This window comes from Heterodontus francisci, chromosome 1 (assembly GCF_036365525.1).
Source record: "Heterodontus francisci isolate sHetFra1 chromosome 1, sHetFra1.hap1, whole genome shotgun sequence".
NCBI classification, from domain to species: Eukaryota; Metazoa; Chordata; class Chondrichthyes; order Heterodontiformes; family Heterodontidae; genus Heterodontus; species Heterodontus francisci.
Window position 1 is genome coordinate 269065424 of NC_090371.1, and position 25172 is coordinate 269090595.

Below are 25172 nucleotides of genomic sequence, written 5' to 3' on the forward strand. Positions count from 1 at the left end.
GGCAGTGACTAGTGGGGTACTGCAGGAATCCTTGCTAGGACCCCAGCTATTCACAATATATATTAATGATCTAGATGAGGGAATTAAATGTAATATATCCAAGTTTGCAGACGAGACAAAGCTGGGTGGGAGTGTGAGCTGTGAGGACGATGCAGAGAAGCTCCAATGTGATTTGGACAGGTTGAGTGAGTGGGCAAATACATGGCAGATGCAGTATAATGTGGATAAATGTGAGGTTATCCACTTTGGTGGCAAAAACAGAAAGGCCGATTATTATCTGAATGGTGACAGATTGGGAAAGGGGGAGGTGCAGTGAGATCTGGGTGTCCTTGTGCACCAGTCGCTGAAAGTAAGCATGCGGGTGCAGCAGGCAGTTAAGAAGGCAAATGGTATGTTGGCCTTCATAGTGAGAGGATTCGAGTACAGGAGCAAGGATGTCTTGCTGCAATTATACAAGGCCTTGATGAGATCACATGTAGAGTATTGTGTGCAGTTTTGGTCTCCTTATCTGAGGAAGGATGCTCTTGCTATGGAGGGAGTGCAGCGAAGGTTCACCAGACTGATTCCTGGGATGGCAGGACTGACGTATGAAGAGAGATTGGGTCGATTAGACTTGTATTTGCTAGAGTTTAGAAGAATGAGGGGGTCTCATAGAAACCTACAGAATTCTAACAGGACTGGACAGACTAGATGCAGGAAAGATGTTCCCGGTGGCGGGGGAGTCCAGGACCAGGGGTCACAGTCTAAGGATAAGGGGTAAGCTATTTAGGACTGAGATGAGGAGATTTCTTCACCCAGAGAGTGGTGAACCTGTGGAATTCTGTACCATGGAAAGCAGTTGAGGCCAAATCATTAAGTATATTCAAGAAAGTTAGATATAGTTCTTGGGTCTAATGGGATCAAGGGATACGGGGAGAAAGCGGGAACAGGTTACTGAATTTGGATGATCAGCCATGATAGTGTTGAATGGTGGAGCAGGCTCAAAGGGCCGAATGGCCTACTCCTGCTCCTATTTTTCTATGTTTCTATATTTGGTGTATACAGCCCGAGGGGTTTCCCATGGGTCCAGCCCCTCAGTTCACTATGGCGGGAGTAACATATTTTATATGCAGAGAGTGATTTGCTAATATTATGCAAGGAAGGCTAATGCTTTGAAAGCCATATGATGCCCCTCCACTTTACAGTCAGCATAAATACAGTAGCTGCTGTTGTGTTCATTTACATATTAAAAATTACATAATTAACTTGTACCCTCTCTGCTCTAGGTTCTATATAATGGGTTTACAGGGCGTAAACTCACATCGCAGATCTTTATTGGTCCTACTTATTACCAGCGTCTGAAACACATGGTAGATGACAAGATTCATTCCCGTGCTCGAGGACCTGTTCAGATCCTTAACAGACAGCCTATGGAGGGTAGATCTCGGTAAGATTAAACTTGAATGTCTGTCTTTGTTTTTGAAGTTATAACACTTTGGAATTGTTGGCTTTGAGCAACATTCCAGTTTAGTGAGAGACCATCTACTATTCATGATCTTGTGACTTCCCAAGTTCTTTTAGTTGCAGTTTATACTTGTAGTTTGAATTATTTAGTTTTGTTCAAATGTTGTGGTAAGAATGTGAATGGTCTGGTATATTCAGGCATCATTTTTTTAAAAATTCATTCATGGGGTGCTGCGTTGCTGGTATGGCCAGCATTTATTGCCCATTCCTGATTGCCCTTGAGAAGGTGGTGGTAAGCCACCTTCTTGAACCGCTACCGTCTGTGTGCTAAAGATACTCCCACAGTGCTGTTAAGGAGTTCCAGGATTTTGACACCATGATGATGAAGGAACTGCAGTATTATTTCTAAGTGTGACTTGGAGGACACCTTACAGGTGGTGGTGTTCTCATCTACCTTTTGCCCTTGGTGGTAGAAGTTGCAGGTTTGGGAGGAGTTAGTGTATCTTGTCAATGGTGCGTATTGCAGCCATGTTACATTGGAGGGAGTGATTGTTTACGTTGGTGGATGGTGTGCTGATTGAGTTCATGCCCAGGCTCAGCTCTAATGCTAGAGACTAATGTACATAATTCAGGGATGGAGTAGGGGCTGGGAGTGTTGGGAAATGATTAAATTAGGAGATAATTAGGATTTTTTTTTGCTTTTTCTAATTTGTGATTTGGTTTTCATTTTCAGTGATGGTGGTCTACGTTTTGGGGAGATGGAACGAGACTGTCAGATTGCTCATGGTGCAGCCCAGTTTTTGAGAGAAAGGCTATTTGAGGTTTCTGATCCTTATCAGGTGCATGTATGCAATCTTTGCGGGCTCATGGCTATTGCCAATACCAGGACGCACACTTATGAATGCAGAGGATGTCGTAACAAAACTCAGGTATGTGTCAAACATTCAGAACCTGTTTTCTGAAATATGGGCAGTAAATTTAAAGGATTAGCATCTTTTTTTTAACAAGTTGTGATGGTTGTTTCAAATGACAAGTGTGATCTCCTCCCAACTTCTAGGAAGTAGGTATGCTAGATAGACATACAAGCCTATATTTTGCATGCTTTGTATCACAACTTCATTTGGCATATTATAAGGAATGTATAGTTCTGCTTTTTGTTTGCATGTTGTACATTTCTGCTTTTATCTCGCTGTATTGCTGAAGTGCCATATGGTGTTTATCCAGGGTTCTTCCTACTATACAAAAGTCCAAGCTGTTGCTTTCTATGTTCAGATTATTGCATTATTTACTTGTGCCCAAGAGATAAGCAAGTAAATTGCCCCAATTTTAATAACTTACATTTTGCTGAGCAAAGCCAATGTATGGGAGTCTCCATGCTAAAAACTCCATTCCTGATTAAACAGACCTAGGAGTGTGAATTATATCCTGAAAAAGAATCCAGTTACTTTAAACTTCTCTATTGTAGTTTTTCCATTCTGTGGTACTCATGAGGAACTCCTAAATTACTGTTTATTGTATTCTATTGCTTTAAAGGGTCAGTGGAATAGTAGGGCAGGTAAATCTAGAAATGTACTGTTTCATGTTTAGAGTTGTAAAAGACTAGCTGGCAACAGAGACTGGTTGTATTATCTTCCCTCCATCTGACTCCATACATCTTCTGGTCCTTTATTCTCAGTCTCCTCATCAGTATCTGCCTAAAATTACATTGTGCAAAACCAGTTGAATGATAGGCTTATTGTATTCCTTATTTTTGGTTGGAACAGTGGTTAAGGCACTTTCATCTCTGGGAGTTCAACTGAAATCCATTTAGACTGGTAGAATGGAAGTCTCCTCTGTCTGTTGCCTGTGGGTCCTATATCAAATGAATTTTGTCAGTCCCAATTCAGTGTCCAGTGAGCATAGGCCAAAAAAACAAAACTGGCCTGAATTGGCTCTTGGGCCAATGGGTGGCTTTTGTGAAATGTAAAATGCAGCCATAAAGGCGGGGCTAAAGTGTGGTGAGTCGAAGAGACTTAGCAGTTGGCAGGAAAAAAGAGAAGCGCAAGGGGAGAGCCAACTGTGTACCAGCCCTGACAACCAATTTTATCTGCAGCACCTGTGGAAGAGTCTGTCACTTGAGAATTGGCCTTTATAGCCACTCCAGGTGCTGCTTCACAAACCACTGACCACCTCCAGGCGCTTACCCATTGGCCTCCTTGTCTCGAGAGACAAAGAAGAAAAATCTGATGTGAAACCTGGTGATATGTTTCAGATTGCCATAAACGCTGGAATCTGGGAACAGGCACCGACAGGTTGGATTTAGCTACTTTATGGAGAGGATGGTGAATATCTAGGATGGACTGCTGAGGAAGGTAGTTGAGGCAAATAATGTGGAAGTGGATAAATATGAGGGAGTGGGTGAGATGTGAATTAGCTTTTGTGTCAGGCCAGATATGCTGTTGAGCCATTTCTGGTCCTGGATATTCCTATGTTCATGCTGTGCAGCTGTGGGAGCTTTTTGGTAGTTCAGGCTAAGGAATATTCTTGATGCTGACAGTGGAAATAGTTGTTTCCAAGCGCGCAGTTAACAAAACGTGAAGGGAAAAACACCACACATAGATATTTTAAACCTTACAAATTGGAAAAAGTTTTAAAAATTGACATGAACAAGTGATTTAAAAAGAGGGCTTGTATCACAGTAATGCAAATAACCTAAGGATATTTTTTTTTTTTAAAAGCCTCATGAGGTTTACATAGGTCAATAGCTCTGATTTCTCCAGAGTAACTGGAAGACTTTTGGAGAAGAGACTCAAGTAACAAATAATTTTAGGGAATGAGTGTAAATGACTGTAAATATCCAGTGGAACAGAGTGGTGTGTGGGAATAAAAATGGAAGTGCGTTTTGATGAAATTGATGCTTATGATTTATTAACTTTGTTCTTTGGTTTTCAGATTTCGTTGGTACGGATGCCCTATGCCTGTAAACTTCTCTTCCAGGAGTTGATGTCAATGAGTATTGCACCACGAATGTTGATTTCATGATGGACTGAAAATGATCTGGTCTCAGAGACGCTAAACACCTGGCAAAGTATTGAAATAGTAATATGACTGGCAAAACTATTTGCAGCATCGTGTGCATCAGGTGTTAAAAGTGGCTTGATGGTATTACTTATTCAAATACCAGGTCTTTAGCCGCACTTGTTCATATGTTTATTGTTCTCACTGGTGACTTGATCAGTGGTTTTATCTTTGTCAGCATTGTAAGTAGATTTTGTTGCGATAACAAAAATAAAATTTTGTATTTAAAGCTTTGTATAAACTTTATTTCATAACTTTATATACAATTTGTATCTTGATGAGTGGTTTATACTCCTTTGCCTTGATAATTGATTTAGAAAAGACTTTAATTACAAAAAACTAAACCAATATAGTATATATGCTTGAGAAAGATACCTAGAAAACTCAGTTTATGTATTGAAAAAAGCATTGCACAGATAGTCTGCACTTATCCCCAGAATTCCCTATAAGTAGATGAGCTCCATACTGAGCTAGTGGTTGGTCATTGGTTCCTTTCATTTATTTTTTCGTACTTCCTCTTTCACTGTAAAACAAAACACCAAAGTTAATGGGAAGAAATACTGAGTTTTATTGTACATACTCAGAAAATGAGTCCTGTCACATTAGATTTTTCATAATTATTTCACCTTTTCCATATACATAAAATCATAACTGACTTTTGTTTTCTTCTGTATCATAACAATCTGCACCTCATTTGCTAAATGCATTGATCTTCAGGAATCTCACTGTGTAGACACACCTGGCTGACTATGTTTAAGAAAATATATCTTTACTTAACAGTCACCATTCCCATCCAAATTTAAGGCTAGACAAGTCGGGAAAGGATTGGAGAATGAGCACAAGTAATGGTGAATAAATGTTATTTGCCTGCAGAACAGAATTATGGAAAATTTGAAAATGAATATGAAGATAATATATTCAATCGGGTTTCACTCTCCCCTGCCAAAACTGCTCACTGCATGATTCTGGAGAATAAAGAAAACTCCCAGCTGCTTTTCTTCATTACCATCTTTCTCTTTAAAATCCAGTGCCCTGCATTCCCCTCCACCCTTGCCTCCAACTACAAGTGCAAGGAATCATGGATGACTTTGTCACAGAGATTGATACCATCTGTTCAGCTCCACCTGTTGCTTCCCTTCCTCTTGCTCAACAAACTAAGCCTCCCCCGTCCAACCTAATACTAATCCCAAGTCCTCTATTTTTTTTCTCCCCTGTCTAAGCTTATTTGCCCATGAAACCCACCTCCTGCTTCTTTGTCCCCATTCCCACTAAACTGATGACCACCCAATCTTACCTTCCTGGTCCCCAGCTGACATAAATATTTTCCTCTGGTGTTGTCCACCAATCTTTCAAAACAGTTCATCACCAGTGACTCTACTTACAAACTTCCAATCCATCTGCAACCTCCCTTTCCTCAAATTATTCAATATGTTGCCTCCCAAATCCGTATCCATCATTCCTACAAATCCATGTCTGAACAACTCTAAAAAAGTATCCCTTCATCGGAACTGACAAATATTATCCTAATATTTGTCAGTTCCGATGAAGGGTCACTGACCCGAAACGTTAACTCTGCTTCTCTTTTCACTGATGCTGCCAGACCTGCTGAGTGATTCCAGCATTTCTTGTTTTTATTTCAGATTTCCAGCATCTGCAGTATTTTGCTATTAATCTAAAAAGTTATCCATTCCTGCCATAGCACTGAAATGGCAATAATCTATGATTGTGACTGGTGCATTTTCTCACAGTATCCCTGATCTATGCAGCCTTTGACTTGGTCAACCACACTGTCCTCCAATATCTTTCCTTTATTATTCAGCTCAGGAGCCCTGCAAAAGCTCCTTCTGATGCTGCACTGTGACCTGTGCGAGAAGTCAACCCCTGTTCCTCGTCTAGATGGTTCTCTTTGGTAACATCAACTGCAGCCGCTTCCGGTTCTCCACATTCTATAAACTTCAGCTCATGCAAAACTCTGCTGCCTGAATCCCATCTTGCATCATCCTACCAACCTGCATGGGCTTTTGGCCTATTTTAAAAGTCTCATGCTTATCTTTTTGTGGCCTTGCCCTTCCCTATCTCTAACCCCTAACCAGATGACTCTTTAACCAAGCTCTTGGCCACACTGTCTAATATTGCCACCTTTGACTGTCCATTTTTGTCTGATTATATCTCTAAAGCATTTCTCTGTCCCCTTTTCTCCCCCTGCTCCCTTTCCTATTTTCAGCAGCTGAACCAGTGGACAAAGAACTAGTGCACTCGACCACATACAAACAAGAATTCCAATGCATCAAGTTGCTACCCAAAATTACTTGGATAGAAATGTCTCTGGAGATAAACTTAAGCACTGAATTTTCAGGTGAATGAATGTTATATCTCTCATCTATTCATTTTTGATACATTGGATATTTGAATATCAAAATAATTATAAGCAGCTATAATTCACTTCAAAGGAATATACACAACTAGCAAAAACCACTAATCTTTCTAGCAGTCACAAAGTTCAAGAGTATTTATATACTTCATGGCACATCTAGATTCTTTATATAGAATGCTACACTCACATTTTAGTTCATCAACCACATGTATGCTTCCAGCAGCCGCAGCTTCTCCCTTGATGTTTGATGCATGGCACTCATATTCTGCAGCATCTTCCTCCGTGAGAGGAGAGATCTAAATTTAAATGAAAACAGATGCGTGGAGACATGACACTTTTATATAAAAAAAAATAATGTGCAGTATTGACATGTTGCTGGTCCTCCAGAGCCCCAAATTTAAAACTTAAGTCTGCATTCCTCTAACTCTTGAATCTTGTGCATACCTTCTCCCATCATCCTAGTATCGACAACCATATTTTCAGCACACAGGATCCCAAATTCTGGAATTTCATCCCTAAACTCCTCAGTCTCTCTACTTCCCTCTAGATCCTGCCAAAAGCTCAAGGGGTGGAAATTTGTTTTAGTTTTGTTTTCAGGTGTAAAATAGATGTAAAATAAGAGGTTAACTCGAGCCTCATTAGAATACTGCTAAGCACCACCCAGAGACAGCTCACCAGGTTTGGAATGAGCAAGTTGTGTTGGCTACTCAAGCGGCCATCAAGAGCATCCTGGGTGGAGGGGATTGCAATCAAAAGGGGGCTGAGCGAGGGCTGGCAATGGTTTTCAACAACTGCTGGGAAGCCAGCAAGAGTGACTAAAATAATTTTTTGATGGGTCCTAGCGCTGGATGCGTTCAGGTCAGCCCAATTTTGGGAAGGGGCCCTCAAACACATCAAGCCTTCCATACGCATATGCAAAAGGGCTATTGCCTGTTTCAGGATGTCTGTACTGGAGCGTATACCAATATGGCGGGCGTTACATTTCTGTCACCTGCCATATTAGATGCTAAGGTGCCCATTTTATACCTGTATAGTGCAGTTGGTACTTCAACAAATTTCTCAGCCCAAGTCTTTAACCAAGCTCTTGTTCATCCCTCTTTATCTCTCCTTTGGATCAGTGTCTATTTTCCTCATGCCTGCATGAAGCACCATACAATATATAACTGCAAATTGTTGGCCTTGTGACTCCTTTACAAACTGGGAAATATGAACTTAGATGCACATTCAATACGCCAAGTGTCAAACCTCACAAAGATTGTGAATTTAGTGCCATTAGTGTCCAGTTCTGGGTGATTTAATCCAGGAAATTTTGCAATATACAATTTAGTCCCACGTCTCAAGTATGTTATTTTATGATGAGGTTTATTTTATATTTAAAACATGTTTCAGATACTTGCAACAAGGCAGCAACATGAGGTTGCAGATCATTTCTTCAGGCTCTTTATCTAAACTGAGGAGATATTTTTGAAAGCGAAAAAGGAAACTTCTGGTCCTTCAGATTAAAGAAAGCAACAATGTATTTGTTTTAAAATATTTAAACTTAATTATGTGAAGGGCATCTGAGGGTTGGAGGCAGACCAGACCGATGGCATGAAAATCATCTTCATTCAGTCTTCAGCGGGGACTGGGTTTGGGTATTTCAATAAAAGCAAATTACTGTTGATGCTGGAAATTTGAAATGAAAATAAAGTGCTGAAAATATTCAGGTCTGGCAGTATCTGTGGAGAGAGAAATTAGTTTAGTTTAGAGATACAGCACTGAAACAGGCCCTTCAGCCCACCGAGTCTGTGCCGACCATCAACCACCCATTTATACTAATCCTAAACTAATCCCATATTCCTGCCACACCTGTCCCTATATATTTCCCTACCACCTACCTATACTAGGGGCAATTTATAATGGCCAATTAACCTATCAACCTGCAAGTCTTTGGCATGTGGGAGGAAACCCACGCAGACACAGGGAGAACTTGTAAACTCCACACAGGCAGTACCCAGAATCGAACCCGGGTCCTTGGAGCTGTGAGGCTGCGGTGCTAACCACTGCGCCACTGTGCTGCCCACAATAGAGTTGACATTTTGAGTTGGATAGGCTGAGTATTTCCAGCACTTACTGTTTTTATTGGATATTTTCAACCTGGTTTTTCACCCTTATGGGGACCAGAACTAGCGCAAAATATGCAATCTCAAAGAGGTTATCACAGGCTAATGTGTGAAATCGAAACCTTCCACCTGGTGATGTGAGGGGCACTAGTTTGAGGTTTCAGCCAATCTGTTCTTTGAGGTTAAAATTTAATGATGCAATTATTTTGTCCTTTAGCTATGAATGGGCAGCCAAGCTAGCTCATAGCACAGAAAACAAATCTTTTCCTCGCTTTCGCAGCCGAGTTGAGAGAGCTTTACTCTATTGATAGCTATGCCTCAAAAGAAAGAAAGGACTTGCATTCATATGGCATCTTTCACAATCTCACGACATCCCAAAGTGCTTTACAGCCAATAAAATACTTTAAAAGTGTTGTCACTGTTGTAATGTAGGCTGACTCAGGTTTGCTTTGTGTGTAACATGGGGAAAGGGGTTCCATTCCTTACTGTGAGCGGCACAATAAACATAAATTTAAGGTTTACTTTTTGTAGAGATTACATAAATTTCTAATTAATATTCTTACGCCTAGATTAAAAGCTTACCAGCACCCATCCTGTCACCTCATGCTTCTCTGGTCCACCACGAGTCTGAATGGCAAGATTATCACGGTCACCAGGCAGCAATTCCATCTTTTCCACACCAGTCTCTGTTTTTATTACCTGTTAATTAAAATAGCAAAGCATCAAACTGAATCATAAATATATCCTTATCTGGTTTCACATAAAATTTTAAATTGCTGAAGGACGCCACCTTAAGAATGTTCTTGGTGCTTGGCGTAAAGAGTGCTTCTTGTATGATGGTATGTTCTGTATTAACCCGAGACATATTACATCATGTCAAACTGTTGTGTGCATTGAATGTTATTGTCTGCAGTTCCCAAATAACGCAAATAGAACTAAAAGACTTCATTATAAATAACTCAAAAGCTTCAGCATGCAAATATTTCATTAGCGACTACAGTTTCCTCGAGCATAATGGCTCTTTAGCAAATCAAAGCTTTCACTTCAGTCCAAGGTAATATCAATAGTCCTTCCAAGCATTCATGTTTTTTTCATTCTTTATAAATTGTCAGTGCAGACTTGTGTAATGAGGAGCATGACAATATTATTATTGTAGGGAAAGTATTTTTGAATTTAAGGGAGCAACAAAACCTCAAGTTTGGATGCATTCAACCAACACAATGTATTGAATTCCAGACTCTGCATATCTCAGATTTTGACAACACTTCTCAAACAAACCGCTGAAACTTCGAGCACATTTTACCTCAGTTACTTTTACTAAATCAAATCTACAAAACAAGTCAAAGAACAATGGATGTTGAAACTTGAATTCACATTTACAGCTGCAGGAGTACAGGACATTGAAATTAGATTATTGAACGCAGTCAACATACCACAGAGTTGGTAATGTGACAGACTTGCTCCCTGTACAATTGGGCGTGGAGTCCAATGTGGCCAGGCAGCGTATGGCACAAATTGTTTCCGAGGGTTATTAGGGCCAGGAAAACCGCAGATTAGTGAACTTCCTCATAATGCAACTGGATCACTTATCAGCACTTTAGATGTACCATATCCCTTTGCAAGAAGTGCTTACAAAGGGGAGGCCCTAAACAGAGAGTGGTCCATTCTCCTCCTCCATCTTCCCTCGCCTTCATTTCCTTCTCGGCCTCTCCTTCCCTATCCCCCCACTTCTTCTACACTCCCTGGAAAACTTTCTGGTGCTCCACAGGCAGCCAGCAGCCCTTCACTAGATGTGGACAACTGCAGTTGTGGACCCTGTCCCCACTGTCATATACAAATGTACTGAGACTGGCAGACAAGTAATCAACTAAGTTGCACTCACCGGGTGCCTATCAACTGGGTTTACTTGAATTCAGGATGGGAAAGGGATTGAGGTTGGCATGGTGCCTGTTTATGTTCTACAGAAAGCAACATTTGGGCTTAATGGCCTTTTATATTCATATGACAGTTTATTCAATAGCATAAAGTAACAGTTAAGGGGCCCACAATCCCCTTTACGACTCTCTTCTCAATATATTTATAAAAATTTGAATTGGTTAGAGGAGGAAGAATAGGCTCTAAGCACTTAAAGGAAATAGTGTGGAGTTAACTAGCAACTTAGCAATTCTTCCAGGACAGTAGCTCGTGTCAGAAGACCTATAAAATTCTAACAGGACTTGACAGGGTAGATGCAGGAAGGATGTTCCCGATGGTGGGGGTGTCCAGAACCAGGGGTCATAGTCTAAGCATACGGGGTAAACCTTTCAGGACTGAGATGAGGAGAAATTTCTTCATCCAGAGAGTAGTGAGCCTTTGGAATTCACTACCACAGGAAGCAGTTGAGGCCAAAATTGAATGTTTTCAAAAAGGAGTTAGATATAGCTCTTGGGTCTAAAGGGATCAAAGGGTATGGGGCGAAAGCCGGAACAGGCTACTGAGTTGGATGATCAGCCATGATCATAATGAATGGCGGAGCAGGCTCAAAGGGCCAAATGGCTTACTCCTGCTCCTATTTTCTATGTTTCTATGTCTATGAACCATTGTATGCAGATTTGGCCACTCCATTACAGAAAGGATATTAATGCCATTTGGAATGTATTTACCAAGATGATGCCAAGCATTGGAAAGTACAGTTATGAGAAGCGATTTAAGATATTGAGACAGTATGAAGCTAAAAGGAAAAGCTTACACAGATGCCCTAAAAAGTGGAGTGGGAGAGCTAAATAAAGAAAGTAATGAGAGGTGAAAAGGAATATGAAAAAAATCCTTGCAAAGAATATCAAAGCAAACAGGAGAAAGTTTTATAAATACATTGAGAAAGAGAGTGGTAAAGGTAGTTGTAGGCCTATTAAAGATAGATGCAGGTGAGACTATAATAGAAACATAGAGCATTTACAGCATAGAAGGAGGCCACCTAGCACATCAGGTCTGCGCCAGCCGAGAAACGAGAAACAATGGACAATAAAGGAAATGGCAAATTTATTAAATTAGTAAATTGTATCTGTTTTCAATGGAGAAAGGGGATGAAATACACCAAAACCTGAAATTAAATCAAGGGATCAAACTTAGTAGATCTAATATAAGATTTTAAAAAATGGCACTGGAGAAAATAATGGGACTTGGAGACAAATCTCCAGGATCTGACAGCTTCTATTCCAGGGCGGAAAAAGATGAGGAAATTGCAGATGTATTAGTCACAATGCAGCCTCGCATTGGGAAATTGCAAATGTTACTCCATTGTTTAAGAAGGAAGCGAAAGAGAAACCAGGAAACTACAGACCTGTCAGATTAGGGAAGTTACTAGAATCCATCATCAGAAACAGAGTGACTGAGCATCTGGACAAATGTGGGCTGATCAAAAAGAATCAGCATTGATGCACACAGAATTGGAGGTAACTTTGTGACATGGGTTAGTAATTGATTGGGAGATAACAGAGAGAGTAGGAATCGCTGATTGGTGGGATGTGACTAGTGGTGAACCACAGGGATCTGCACTGGGCCCTCTTTTTTTTTTACCATATATATCAACGACTTGAATGACCGTTTAGAGAGTTGTATACCCAAGTTTGCAGATGAAACGAAGTTAGGAGGCACAGTAAGTTGTGTAATGGGAGGAGGAATTTACAAAGGGACACAGGCCACAACTTGCATCTACATAGCATCTTTAACACAATAAAACGTCTCAAGAAACTTTACCGGAGGATTATACTACAAAATTTATCACTGAGCCACATAGCAAGATACTAGGTCAGATGAGCAAAAGCTTGCTCAAAGAGGTGGGTTTCAAGGAGTGTCTTAAAGGAGGAAGGAGAGGCAGAGGGATTTAGGGAGGGAATTCCAGAGCTTAGGGCCTAGACAGTTGAATGCACGGCCATCAATGGTGGAGCGATTAAAATCAGGAAAACTCAAGATGGCAGAATTGGCAGAGCACAGAGGTTTGGTTACGGGGGGTGGGGGTGGGGGGTTGTAGAGCTGGAGGAGATTACAGAGATAGTGGAGCGAGGCCATGGAGGAATATAGATCAGCAGGCACAAGGGAGATGGGTGAGTGGGACTTGGTACGAGTTAGGACACAGGCAGCAGAATTTTGAATAACTGCAAGTTTGCAGAGGGTTTGGCATGGGAGGCCAGCCAGGAGTACGTTTGAATCATCAAGTCTAAAGGTAACAAAGGCATGGATGAGGGCTTCATCAGCAGATAAGCTGAGGCACGGGCAGAGTCTGGCGATCTTATGGAGGTGGAAATAGGTGGTCTTAGTGATGGAGCGGATGTGTAGTAGGAAGCTCATATTGGGGTCAAATATAATCCCAAGGTTGCGAACAGCCTGGTTCAGCCTCAGGCAATTGACAGGGAGAGGAATGGAGTCAGTTGCAAGGGAATGGAGGTGGTGACAGAAACCGAAGACAATGGCTTCTGTCTTCCCAATATTTAGTTGGAGGAAATTTCTGCTCATTCAGTACTGGATGTCGGACAAACAGTCTGACAATTTAGAGACAATGGAGAAGTCAAGAGAGGTGGAGAAGAGGTAGAGCTGGGTATCATCAGTGTACTTGTGGAAAATGACACAATTTTCGGATGATGTCGCTGAATCGCAGCGAAATAGGAGAGGACCAAGGCTAGATCTTTAGGGGACACTAAAGGTTTAGTTGCAGGAGTGGGAGGAGAAGCTATTGCAGGTGATTCTCAGGCTACAACTGGATAGATAAGAATGAAACCAGACGAGTGCAGTCCCACTTAGCCGGATGACAGTTGAGAAGCGTTGGAGCAGAATTTTGTGGTCAACTGTGTCAAAGGCTGCAGACAGGTTGAGGAGTGATAGTCTACCTTTGTTAGGTGAAGTCATAGACAGACGACGTAAGTGGTAATACTATGGCAGATAGAGTTCAATGTGGGACCATGTGAGACCATCCATTTTGGATCCAAGAAAGACAAATCAGAATATATTGCTAATCATGATAGACTAGGGAGGAACTGTGGAGAAACAAAGGGATTTGGGTGTCTCATGTGCACAGATCATTAAAAGCTAGTCTACTGGTTTAAAAAAAAGTAATCAAAAAGCCTAATGGAATGTTAGCCATTGTCTCAAGGGGCTGGAATACAAAAGTGAAGAAGTGATTCTTCAGTTGTACAGAGCCTTGGTCAGAGCCCATCTGGAGTACTGCGTTCAGTATTGGGCACCAAAATCAGGAAATATGTACTGACCTTGCAGAGAGTACAGCATTTTCACCATAATGATAGCAGAACATAAAGAGTTAATTATGAAGTCAGATTGCATAAACTTGGTTTATATTTGCTTGCGTTTAGAAGGTCAAGGGGCTATATAACTGACATCTTAAAAAAAGGATTTGATAGGATTGATACAGAGACTATGAAAAGTAGTTCTGATAAAAGGATCGGATTGACTAGATATAGAGAAGCTGTTTTCTCTGGTGGGATATCCAGGACAAAGGGACATTTAATCTTAAAATTAGAGCTAGGCCATTCAGGAATGAAATGAGAACGTTTGTTTGCATAAAGGTTAGTGGGATGCTGGATTAATTGTAGTTTTCAAGACTAATTGATAGATTCTTGTTTTGTTAGGGTATTAAAGAACATGGAGCAAAGATAGATAAATGGAGTTGAGGTACATATCTGCCATAATCTAACTGAATGGTGGAACAGGCTGGAGGGGCAGAATGGTCTACCCCTGTTCCTATATTTCCATGGGAGAAGAGAAAGTTAAGAGAATATTTGTTTAAGTTTTTAAAAAATTTTGTAGTGTTTTGATAGAGCAAATTGGGAAAGACTATTTCCTGTGGCTGGGGAAGTCAGTGACAAGGTTGTCATCAACATAATATTGTTATTAAGCAAGTGAGGTTGATTAAGAGAAATTTCTTTACTGAGAGGATTGTTGGGGCATGGAATATTTTGCCACGTGGAGTGATTGAGGCAGAGACCATTGCATCTTTCAAGGGAAAACTAGATAAATATTTGAAGCAGAGAAAGCTATTGGACTATAGTGAGAAAGCAGGGCAGTGAGCTTAGTTTTGGATCATTCCAGTGAGGATTTAGCATAGATACGATGGGCTGAATGGCCTTGTCTGCATTATTGCCTGGCGCATGGCATCGCTAACAGGTGAGATGCGAGTCCCAAGACTGTAGTGGATTGATGGACTCATTGATATGCCACTGCTCTGAAAGCAATTAGGATTGTCAAGCAAAGGGCTGATTGAAAATCTTGTTTTATTTCAACATAATAAGTGTTAATATGTAGAGATTCTAACTGGTCAAAAGATTAATGTAAATTTGTTAATTAAGGGGACACAAATTTTTAATTTCCCCAAAATGCAGAAGGTGATATAGAAAGATCTCAGAATCCTCTTTTTCTAAAAGTTATAAACTGAATAGAAATAGAAAACTGTGTGAAATTTGCTAACCTTGTTCCAGGTGAGTACAGGAGTAGGCACTCCAATAACTTCACAGGTAAGGTAAACTTGGGATCCACTGACATTCCAGATCTCCTTAGGCTGTGTCACAATGACTGGAGCTGCAGAAGGAAAATAATGTGAATTTAATTTCTCTGTTGTTATCACTTACTCAAAGACATAACTAGCATTGGAGGTTAACGCTCATGTGACCAGCAATGGAGGGACAGCCACATATAATTATTCACCTGAAGGTGTATTACTCAATATTTGAAAAAAATAAATGTCATGTACCGCAGTTTCACCGCCATTGCTAAGTCAGAGTGGGCTTCTAGCCACTATTTTGATAGTGTTGACCCTTGGGGTCGTAATTTAATAATTAGAGACAGAGCGGCAGTGAAAGTTTAGTCTTCCATGCCAAAGTCAACATGGGGCATGGGTTGTGGGGGCTGCTGCAACCACATGGTGAAGAAAGCACTGAATGGAAGTCATCCAGAGTGTGTGTTTGGGTAGGGGAGGGGCGAGTGTGGTAGAAGTAGAGACTGAGGTGCAGCAGCAGAAAATAAAACTTGCTACTGCTTAAAGGGCTATGGCAACACAGTGGTGCAGTGGTTAGCACCGCAGCCTCACAGCTCCAGTGACCCGGGTTCAATTCTGGGTACTGCCTGTGCGGAGTTTGCAAGTTCTCCCTGTGTCTGCGTGGGTTTTCTCCGGGTGCTCCGGTTTCCTCCCACAAGCCAAAAGACTTGCAGGTTGGTAGGTAAATTGGCCATTATAAATTGCCCCTAGTATAGGTAGGTGGTAGGGAAATATAGGGACAGGTGGGGATGTGGTAGGAATATGGGATTAGTGTAGGATTAGTATAAATGGGTGGTTGATGGTCGGCACAGACTCGGTGGGCCGAAGGGCCTGTATCAGTGCTGTTTCTCTAAACTAAACACTGGAAGAAGGAACATACCTGGGATAAAAGAGATGGCAAAAAGAGCCATGAATTTCAGAGGGTTCGATGTCAATAGTCAAAAGCAACAAGAGATTGGGCTGGGGAAGGAGACCTCTGTGGCAGAAAGTGAAGGTAATATTTATGGAGATGGCAGCAACAGTTAGTGTCTCATCCATAACACCCAGGACTTTTCTGGAGTGCCACAGAAATGTAGTGACTTCATATAACTATATTCCCTGTACTCAAATTACTGGGGTTTTATGTGGAATACTAGCAGAGACCTGCAAAACATTTGCGGTCAGATTAGTATCTATTGCAACAGTACTACTTTAAATACAGGATTTCTAGTTTGACTTTAACAGAATCAAAACTTCTCACTCTGCAAAAAGCTACATAAAGGACAAAGAATAGCTTTTGAGTAATAAGTTGTATCAAATAATTGTCCCTGCCATTTTTCCATACATAACCAATTCCATCATCTCATCCACCCCGCCCATGTCGCCTCTCCCATGCCATCCCCTCCCTCCCATGCCATTCCCATCCCATTCCATCCATCCCATGCTCTCCCTTCCATCCCTCCCATTAATCTCATCCCATTCCTCATGGAAACAATCTCTCCAGCCAGAGTAACTTTGTTGTTGGGCTCCCCTTACCTTCCCCTGTTTTTGTTCTCCACCAATACTCCCCCCTACTCGGCCACTGCCGCCACCAACCGCTGGCAGCTGCACGTGTGTCACTCCAGTCCTCCACATGCCCCAAATGCCTCCGTGAGTGCCAGGCACCGCCCACCAAACAAACCCACCAAAAGACCCACTCCTTAAATTGACCAATCAAAACAGTCCGGACAGATAAAAGTTATTATTATAACAGGTATTTAAATATCAGTGATACCCTCAGTTTTGACTCTCACTGATGTAGGAACAAAATGACTCACATCCAATAATATCTGTATTCAACACACATTTCATCATTAAGGTTAACCATCTTTCTTAGAGTGCCATGTATCTCCAAATGCTCACACTTCAGCTGTGCAGATCTCAGCCCCTATCAGAAGCTCCTGAATATGGCTTGTAAAATAAGCCACACTACCCTATTATCAATAAACTACTAATATCTTGTTAGTATGGCAATTATTAATTTATCCTACTAATAGGATCTGGTGGTTCTCTGAAGTTAACTCCATCACAGGTGAAACAACAGGGTTGAGGCTAGAGGTGGAGAACCATCTGATATTAGACCATTAAAGCCACAGGAGAAAGGAATCTTGCAAATTTTAATACGATCTGACAGCAGACTCTGAATTATGGCTGTGGATTAGTTTGATTTTGTGTTTCATTCTACTTGGAGGATTTCACTTAGAAATGACTAACAAGGAAAATGGAGCTTCTGTGGGTAACAGATAGTTTAAGGAAATGGGCAATTGACATTAAGGACAGGGATGTTTGTGGTCAGAGTAAAGGCTGAAAGGAGGACTACCTCTTTATTTATTGGCTTGAGGAGATAGTGTTTAGTTGTCTAATCTGTCTTCTTCCAGACCCTAGTGCCTCTTCTGTTTCTTCCTCCTGCCACTCCTGTAAAATAGCTGCAGGGCTGTAATCAGTGGCTTTCCTTCCTCTTCTGGAATCTCCACTGGAAGGCCTTCCACAACTACTTGGAGACCACTAGCTAGTTTGAATTGCACTGCTCTCCTTGATCTATGGAGGCATGGAAACAGTGTGTAGAAATTGAGGGATGTGTGACTTTCACAAGGCCATTGCTCTAGGACTGACCTTGGGCTTATTATAACTTTCTTCCACATCAGTGGAGGGGGATACAAACAGGGATGATTAGCTAGGGGACAGCACATGATTAGAAACTCCTGACAGAAGTGCTCTATTTAAAGCAGCTCAAAGCTTGGAGACTTAGTTCCCAAAGACAAAGGTTGGCTGCAGATTTTGGATAACCATTCTTCTTGAAGTGAATCTCAAACTGCCAGACTGAGAGACTCTGGTCACCTCAAATTTTCTGACCACCAACAATAATGGATATAACTTTCCCTGGGATTCCCTATGGAGGATATGCAATGTTCATGGAATAGGAGCAGGATATTCAAAGGCTGCAAAGAACAGTGTAACAGCATCAAAAAGGATGAGACTAATCCATCACAACTGTTCCCCACCCTATGAGTCTACAGGCATAGGAGATATTATGAGGGCATGAATGAAGAGATATGCTTCTGCACACTTAGGGCTAGATTTTACCAAGCCCACGACGCCGGGCACCAAGGCTGGGGGGGGGAGGGGCGGAAAATTGTTCTGGCAGAAGCCTGCCACAGAGGCCGACACTGGGAGGGCCCTGCCCAACCCTCCCAGCCGCAGTGAGGCTCCATGGTGGTGGGAACTGAATTACAATATTTAAATGAACGGGATGAATACATTTAAATAAACTTACCTTTGATTTTGATTTTTTGATTTAGAGATACAGCACTAAAACAGGCCCTTCAGCCCATCGAGTTTGTGCCGACCATTAACCAACCATTTATACTAATCCTACACTAATCCCATATTCCTACCACATCCTCACCTGTCCCTATATTCCCCTACCACCTACCTATACTAGGGGCAATTTATAATGGCCAATTTACCTATCAACCTGCAAGTCTTTGGCTGTGGGAGGAAACTGGAGCACCCGGCGAAAACCCACGCAGACACAGGGAGAACTTGCAAACTCCACACAGGCAGTACCCAGAATTGAACCCGGGTCGCTGGAGCTGTGAGGCTGCGGTGCTAACCACTGCGCCACTGTACCTTTAATCTTCCCAGCCTGCCGCGATCCTCAGTGCGGCGGCCAGCACTCCTGCGCCTTCAATTCCCCGTCTGGGGAAAGCCAGCGTGACACTGGTGGGGAGGGGGGAGAAGTTAAGATTTTCAGTACAGTCGGGGGGGGGGGGGGGGGTCAAATAAATGTAATGGGTGTAGGGGATGGTGGGAAGGGGCGAACTTTAAACTTTGTGCAGTCTTTTTGTGGGGGGTGGGGAGGTCAGATTTAAAAGGTAAGCACTTTGGGGGGTATGTAAGTATGTAATTGTTATTGGGGGCATTAGAAATTTATTTGATAAATTTTGGGGGGGGGGTGGTATCTTTATGGCCTTTAAAAATGGCGCCAGGCTTGCGCATAGGCAGCTGACGCCATTTCTGGCATTGGAGAGCCTGCTCCCTCCACGTATTTGGGGTGGGGCAGGCCGCCCAGCTAGTTAAATGAGCCGCCGCACAGGAGATTGCGGCCTGCACATTTTCTGAGCTCGCCGCCGGGCTCTTAAAATCCAGCCCTTAGGTTCACAAAGCAAGCCCGGGTTGACCTGTGCCAACTTCTGCAACCTGGCCTGTAGCCCAGACCAAGCAACTGACAGTATCGGTCTAAGTACAGCTCTCAATTCTTGTACTTCATTCCAGGCTGCAATGTGAGTAACGTTCACTAAGTTAGAGGTTCAGAAAAATGAATGGTCCTATCATTTTGTGGGCTCACTACTAACAAATTTTGCAGACTATCAAATTTGTTAAAGGACCACGAAGAATAAAGATGAAACTTTTGAGCCGCGTACAAGGCGACAAATTTTAACATCAAACAGGATTACGGTAAATCATAAGGAAGAGCAGAGCCTTAAGGAAGTGAAGTTGGTATGGATTGAGTTCATTACTCTGCTGTAAAATAGGTGTAAAGCAAACCAATTTAGCAGTGGAACAGAAGCGCGCAATGTGCACAGGGATTGGCCTCACTGCTTAATTCATGGGACCCTAACTTTGGTGTCCCGGGTAGATGTCTAAAATAGGACTTAGGCCCCTTAAATATGTAAGGAATCCAATGCCTGTTGAAGGGCCCCTTGCTCAATATTAATCTTCGATGAGTGGGGAAAGCATTGGGCCTGCTCTATTCTGAATTCTTCAGTGGCCCCTTAAGGTAAGGGCACCAGCTTACCCCAGCAGACACCAACAAAAAGTAAGTTAAAATAATGCTTTTTCCATATCCGTGAAATGGCCCCAAAGTCAAGTTTACCCCTTAATGTCATTAGACCAGGCAGGGGTACCAAAGCTTTTTTGCTGTGTGGGCTACATAGCTGTGTAACGTGAAAGCCTTAGGAATCACATATAAAATTTAAATCCACAGACCTATCAATTTTCATATAAAATAGGTCTTGGTTTTCAGGATTTATCCAGCAAGCTGCAGCAATGCTAAAAACAGCCCTTTTCAAACCTCTAGGTCAAAATTCAAAGAGGACAAACCAGGAAATGGTGTCAGCAGTGCAAAAACCATGCAACAACAAAAAAAAAAAATCCAGCTGCAGTGAAAACATTCATTCATAATGGAATGAAATATTCACCATAGAAAAGGTTCAGCAACGCCAGCAAAACCTTTCAGACAGTATTGTGTGTGCTCGGCTCTGTTTATTATTAATCCAGTGCTTAACAGAAGCGTATGAGAACCAATGGTTAAAAGTCATTTCTACTGATAGATCGACCTCAGCAAAATATTATAGACCGCAGACATTTATCAAAACTAGCTTGACTTCACACTGCACCTGGGCTGTTAATAAGATTATACATGCTACTGCACAGTTCTAAGGTGAATTATAAATAAGTTTGAGTAATGCAACACAAAACTAACACTGATTCATTGCTAATGAGCACACCACTATGTGATCTGTCTTGATTTCTTACAGGGACTCATGGTACTTTAAAAACAATCAAAGTATTAAGCTAAAATTTAAAATATTTTGATTTTAAATATAGTTGTCACATTTGATAGAATTTATATAACTTTTAACCAAAGTGATCATGCAAGTAGATCACTGTCTTCAGCTTTTAAAAGTTAATTCCTAGGATATGGGAGTAGCTAGCAAGGCTATTTATTGCCCTTGAGCTGCCCTCTTAAACTGCTGCAGTCCATGTAATGAAGGTACTCCCACAGTGCTGTTAGGTAGGGAGTTCCAGGATTTGATCCAGCGAAGATGAAAGAATGGCAATCTATTTTCAGATCACTATGGTGTGACTTGGAGGTGGTGGTATTTCCATGCACTTGCTGCCCTAGTTGTTTAAGGTGATAGAGGTCGCAGATTGAGGAGATGCCTTGGCCAATTGCTACAGTGCATCCTGTCGATAGTAGTGAGGGAATGAATGTTTAAGGTGGTGCATGGGCTGCTTATCAAGCAGATTATTTTATCCTGGATGGTATTGAGCTCCTTGAGTGCACTCATTCAGGCAATTAGAGACTTGTGTCTTGGCGGTGGTGGAGAGGCTTTGGGCGTCAGGAGGTGAACCACCTGACGCAGAATACCCAGCCTCTGAACTGCTCCAGTTGCCACAGCATTTAGGTGCTGGTCCAATTGAATTTCTGGTCAATGGTAACTGCCAGGATGTTGATGGTCGGTAATTCAGCGATGGTAATGCCCTTCCGTCACACTCTTGTCACAGGTATAGTGGGAGGGCTATGTGCTTATATAATGATACTGAATATAATAAAAGACAGTGGCAATATTTGCAAACGACAAGGTAAAATAGAGATGCTTGAAGAATTTATTCCTGAATTCCTATTTACAATGACTGTGCTTTCATGACATACCCTCAGGATGATAAGCAATCATGAATCACTTTGCAACAGTTTGCCTGTAATGACATGACTATCAGAATTAAAGAGATGTTTTTTCTCTTTCAACAAGCCCTAGGCAAGGACTACGCTCCACCTATCATCATTGTGGGTGATCACATGCTTCAGGTTGTGGATCAATGTAGCTCCCTGGGTAGCATCATATATAAAGAAGTACAATTGAAACAGACTCAGTGCCAGCACACTTGCCTTTAGGCCAGAAGGTTCGGGGTTCAAGACCCACTCTGGAGACTGGGTTAACATTTCAGTGTAGCCCTGAAGGGATGCTGCACTGTTGGAAGATGCTGTTCTTTTGCTTGAGATGTTAAATTGAGGCCCTGTCTGCCCTCTCAGGTGGATGTAGAAGATTCCTTAGCACCTTTGAAGAAGAGTGGGGGAGTTTGCCTGGTATTGACCAACATTTATCTTTCAATCAACAGCACTAAAACACATGATCTGGTCAATATCTCATTGCTGCTAGTGAGACCTTGCTGTGTGCAAATTGACAGGTTTCCGATATTACAGCAGTGTATACACTTCAAGAAGTGATTCACTGGCTGTAGAACGTTTTGAGATGTCTTGAGTTGGTGAATGGCGCTATATTCTTGCTTTTGCTCGGACACCGGGAGGTACAACTGGTGGTTCCAACACTCACTGTGAAAATATAGCATGGGGTCCTCCTGACACTCTGGGGACATTGGCAGGGTTAGCACTGGAGGTTCCTAGTGCGAGGGATCACAGTTTTGATGCCAGGATGTTGCTTATGTGGATTTTTAGGACCAGGGTGATTGTATAGTGACCCTCACTATAAAAAAAATGGAATAGGCCCCAACATCTTTTGGTCAATTCACTGGGAACCTTCACCATTGACTTTGCCAGATTATCCAGGGTCAGGGGACATTTTTTTAAAAAACTATTTGGAGTGGGCAGCTGCATTATGGGCACATCCTGAGTGCCTGCCAATTGCAAGGGGGTAATACAGTGTTTACAGCCACTTGTTAGTGCCATCAGCATGAGGACATTTTTTGGGTATCTTGGTACCCTGTGCAAGGGTGCAGGGTCACTCCACTAACATGTTACTTTTTCCTTCAGGAGTCCAGGCCAAGACCTAACCCTGGACCCTCAAGATAGATACCACCTGCTAGCCCAGTCATCTGGCAGATTCCAGGCTACAGCTTCCAGCTGTAGGATACTTCTAGCCTGAGAGCCTTTAATTCCAGCCATGATGTCCCTGCCCCATGCTTGGGAGAGATACAAATTCACCCAATATTATTTTGATTACACACGGAAAAAAAACACATTGCAGATAAATAATTGAAGATACTGTAGTATTTCTCTAAGAACAGTGTTGCTTGGGACTGCCATGAACATTATTAATTTGTCCAGAATTGCTAAAGTTTAAATTCTTAGGTACAATGTTGCGGAGCAATAAATTATGGCTTGTATAAATATTGATGAACAAAATGCTTCCTCTAAATTTTCTGAAGTCACTTTCTAAAAATATTCCGAGCTGATAGGAATCATATGATTGATGGATCCAGCCCCTAAATTTGGCTGCATGGTTGAATATCATGAATTACATTCAAAAATGGACCTTGCACATACAGTTCTGAACTTGCACCAACTAACTGAATCACGTCAAGTATGTGCAATGTTCTTTAGTACAATTAATATGGTGCAGCTGCAATCCTAGTAGATATAATTACTGAAGTCACAGCACAGAAAGAAGCTATTTGACTCATCATCTTGGGCCAGTGCAGGCTCTTCACAATTGGAGTTATCCACTCATCTCCCTTACCCTTTTCCCATACGCTTTTATATTCTTCCTTTTGAAATATGCATCTGATTCCCTTTTACGAGTCTCCGTCTTCCCACTTGTGGGAAAGCGTTCCCTATTCTAATAATAAAAGCAAAATACTGCAGATGCTGGAAATCTGAAATAAAAACAAGAAATGCTGGAAATACTCAGCAGGTCTGGCAGCATCTATGGAGAGAGAAGCAGAGTTAACGTTTCATATCAGTGACACTTCTTCAGAACTCTAACCCTATTCTAATAAGTCTGTGTGTGAAAAATCTTTTCTAACGTCCCCCTTTATTCTTTTTGTGATAATGAAGAGTAAATTTCCTTTTGTTAAATGATTCACCAATCAAACGAAACAATCTTTCACTAATTATTCAAAAAGCTGCTTTAATTTTGAACAGGAACAAACCTGAATTTATATTGCACCTCATCGTACCCTAGGACTTCCCAACCAACAGAGGTGCCACTGTTGATATGGCAATCAATTTGTGCACAGCAAGTGAAATGAATGAACAGATGATCAGTATGTGGTTGAGGAAGTAATGTTGGGTAGAACAATTCTCTGCTCTTCAAACTGTGCTATGGGATCTTTCACCTCAACCTAACTCATCCAGAAGATGGTACCTTTAACAATTCTTATTGTGCTGAAATTTCAGCCTAATTTATGTGCTCAAATTCCAAGTGAGTGTTGAACCCACAACCTTCTAGGTTCTGAAACAAGAGTATGACCACCTCAGCTAAACCACGACTTTATCTACCTCTTAGCCTACCCCTTAGTTTTCTGTGCTGCACCAAAAACACATCAAATTTTTCAAGGTTTTCTTTATAACGATAACCTTTGTAATTCCAATAAATTTTACTATTCTCTTGAATATAGGCTTGAATATCCTTGCTATAACAAGGTGCCTAGAACTGCAGAGAATCCTCCAACTGTATCCTTACAAATTCGACATCGATTTCTTGCTTTTATATTCGATACCCTTGTATTTAAAATCCAGCATCATTTAACATTTTATTGACTTTTTCTACCTGCACTCCCACTTTTAAAGCTTCACGTATCTACACCACTGTATCTCTGTTCATCTACTCTGCTAAGAATCTTATCATTTAGAGGAAAAATTTCATTGTTCTTTTCCCTAAAATGTACAACTTCACATCTCCCTGCATTAAACTGCATCTATCACTTATCTGCCCACTTCACTAACCGGCCATGCATCTCTGCATCTCCTGAGCTCTTCCTCATAATTTGTCATGCCCTGTACATTGGTATTGGAAGCAACCTTCAATATTATTCCTCTTGTGCTTATGTCCCATTTATTTATATAAAGAGGTCACAGTTGAGTTGAAGGAGCTCTTTGCCCTCTCCTCTCTATCTGTCCACTCTCTCTCCTCTC

The 25172-nt window shown here is 41.6% G+C and overlaps 2 protein-coding genes across 2 annotated transcripts in view; one reads left to right on the forward strand and one right to left on the reverse strand.

Annotated features, from left to right (window-relative positions):
• polr2b (RNA polymerase II subunit B) overlaps positions 1 to 4729 on the forward strand; it is a 58440-nt gene extending 53711 nt beyond the window's left edge. Inside the window, exons 23-25 of the mRNA XM_068044590.1 lie at positions 1266 to 1426; positions 2177 to 2372; positions 4375 to 4729. Coding sequence (XP_067900691.1) covers positions 1266 to 1426; positions 2177 to 2372; positions 4375 to 4464 — 447 coding nt within the window. The 3' untranslated portion in view covers positions 4465 to 4729. The remainder of the gene's footprint in view (positions 1 to 1265; positions 1427 to 2176; positions 2373 to 4374) is intronic.
• The window catches only part of igfbp7 (insulin-like growth factor binding protein 7), a 46224-nt gene continuing 25768 nt past the window's right edge, over positions 4717 to 25172 (reverse strand). The window contains exons 2-5 of the mRNA XM_068044604.1: positions 15431 to 15540; positions 9559 to 9675; positions 7062 to 7170; positions 4717 to 5023 (exon numbers count right to left, since the gene is read on the reverse strand). Coding sequence (XP_067900705.1) covers positions 4995 to 5023; positions 7062 to 7170; positions 9559 to 9675; positions 15431 to 15540 — 365 coding nt within the window. The 3' untranslated portion in view covers positions 4717 to 4994. The remainder of the gene's footprint in view (positions 5024 to 7061; positions 7171 to 9558; positions 9676 to 15430; positions 15541 to 25172) is intronic.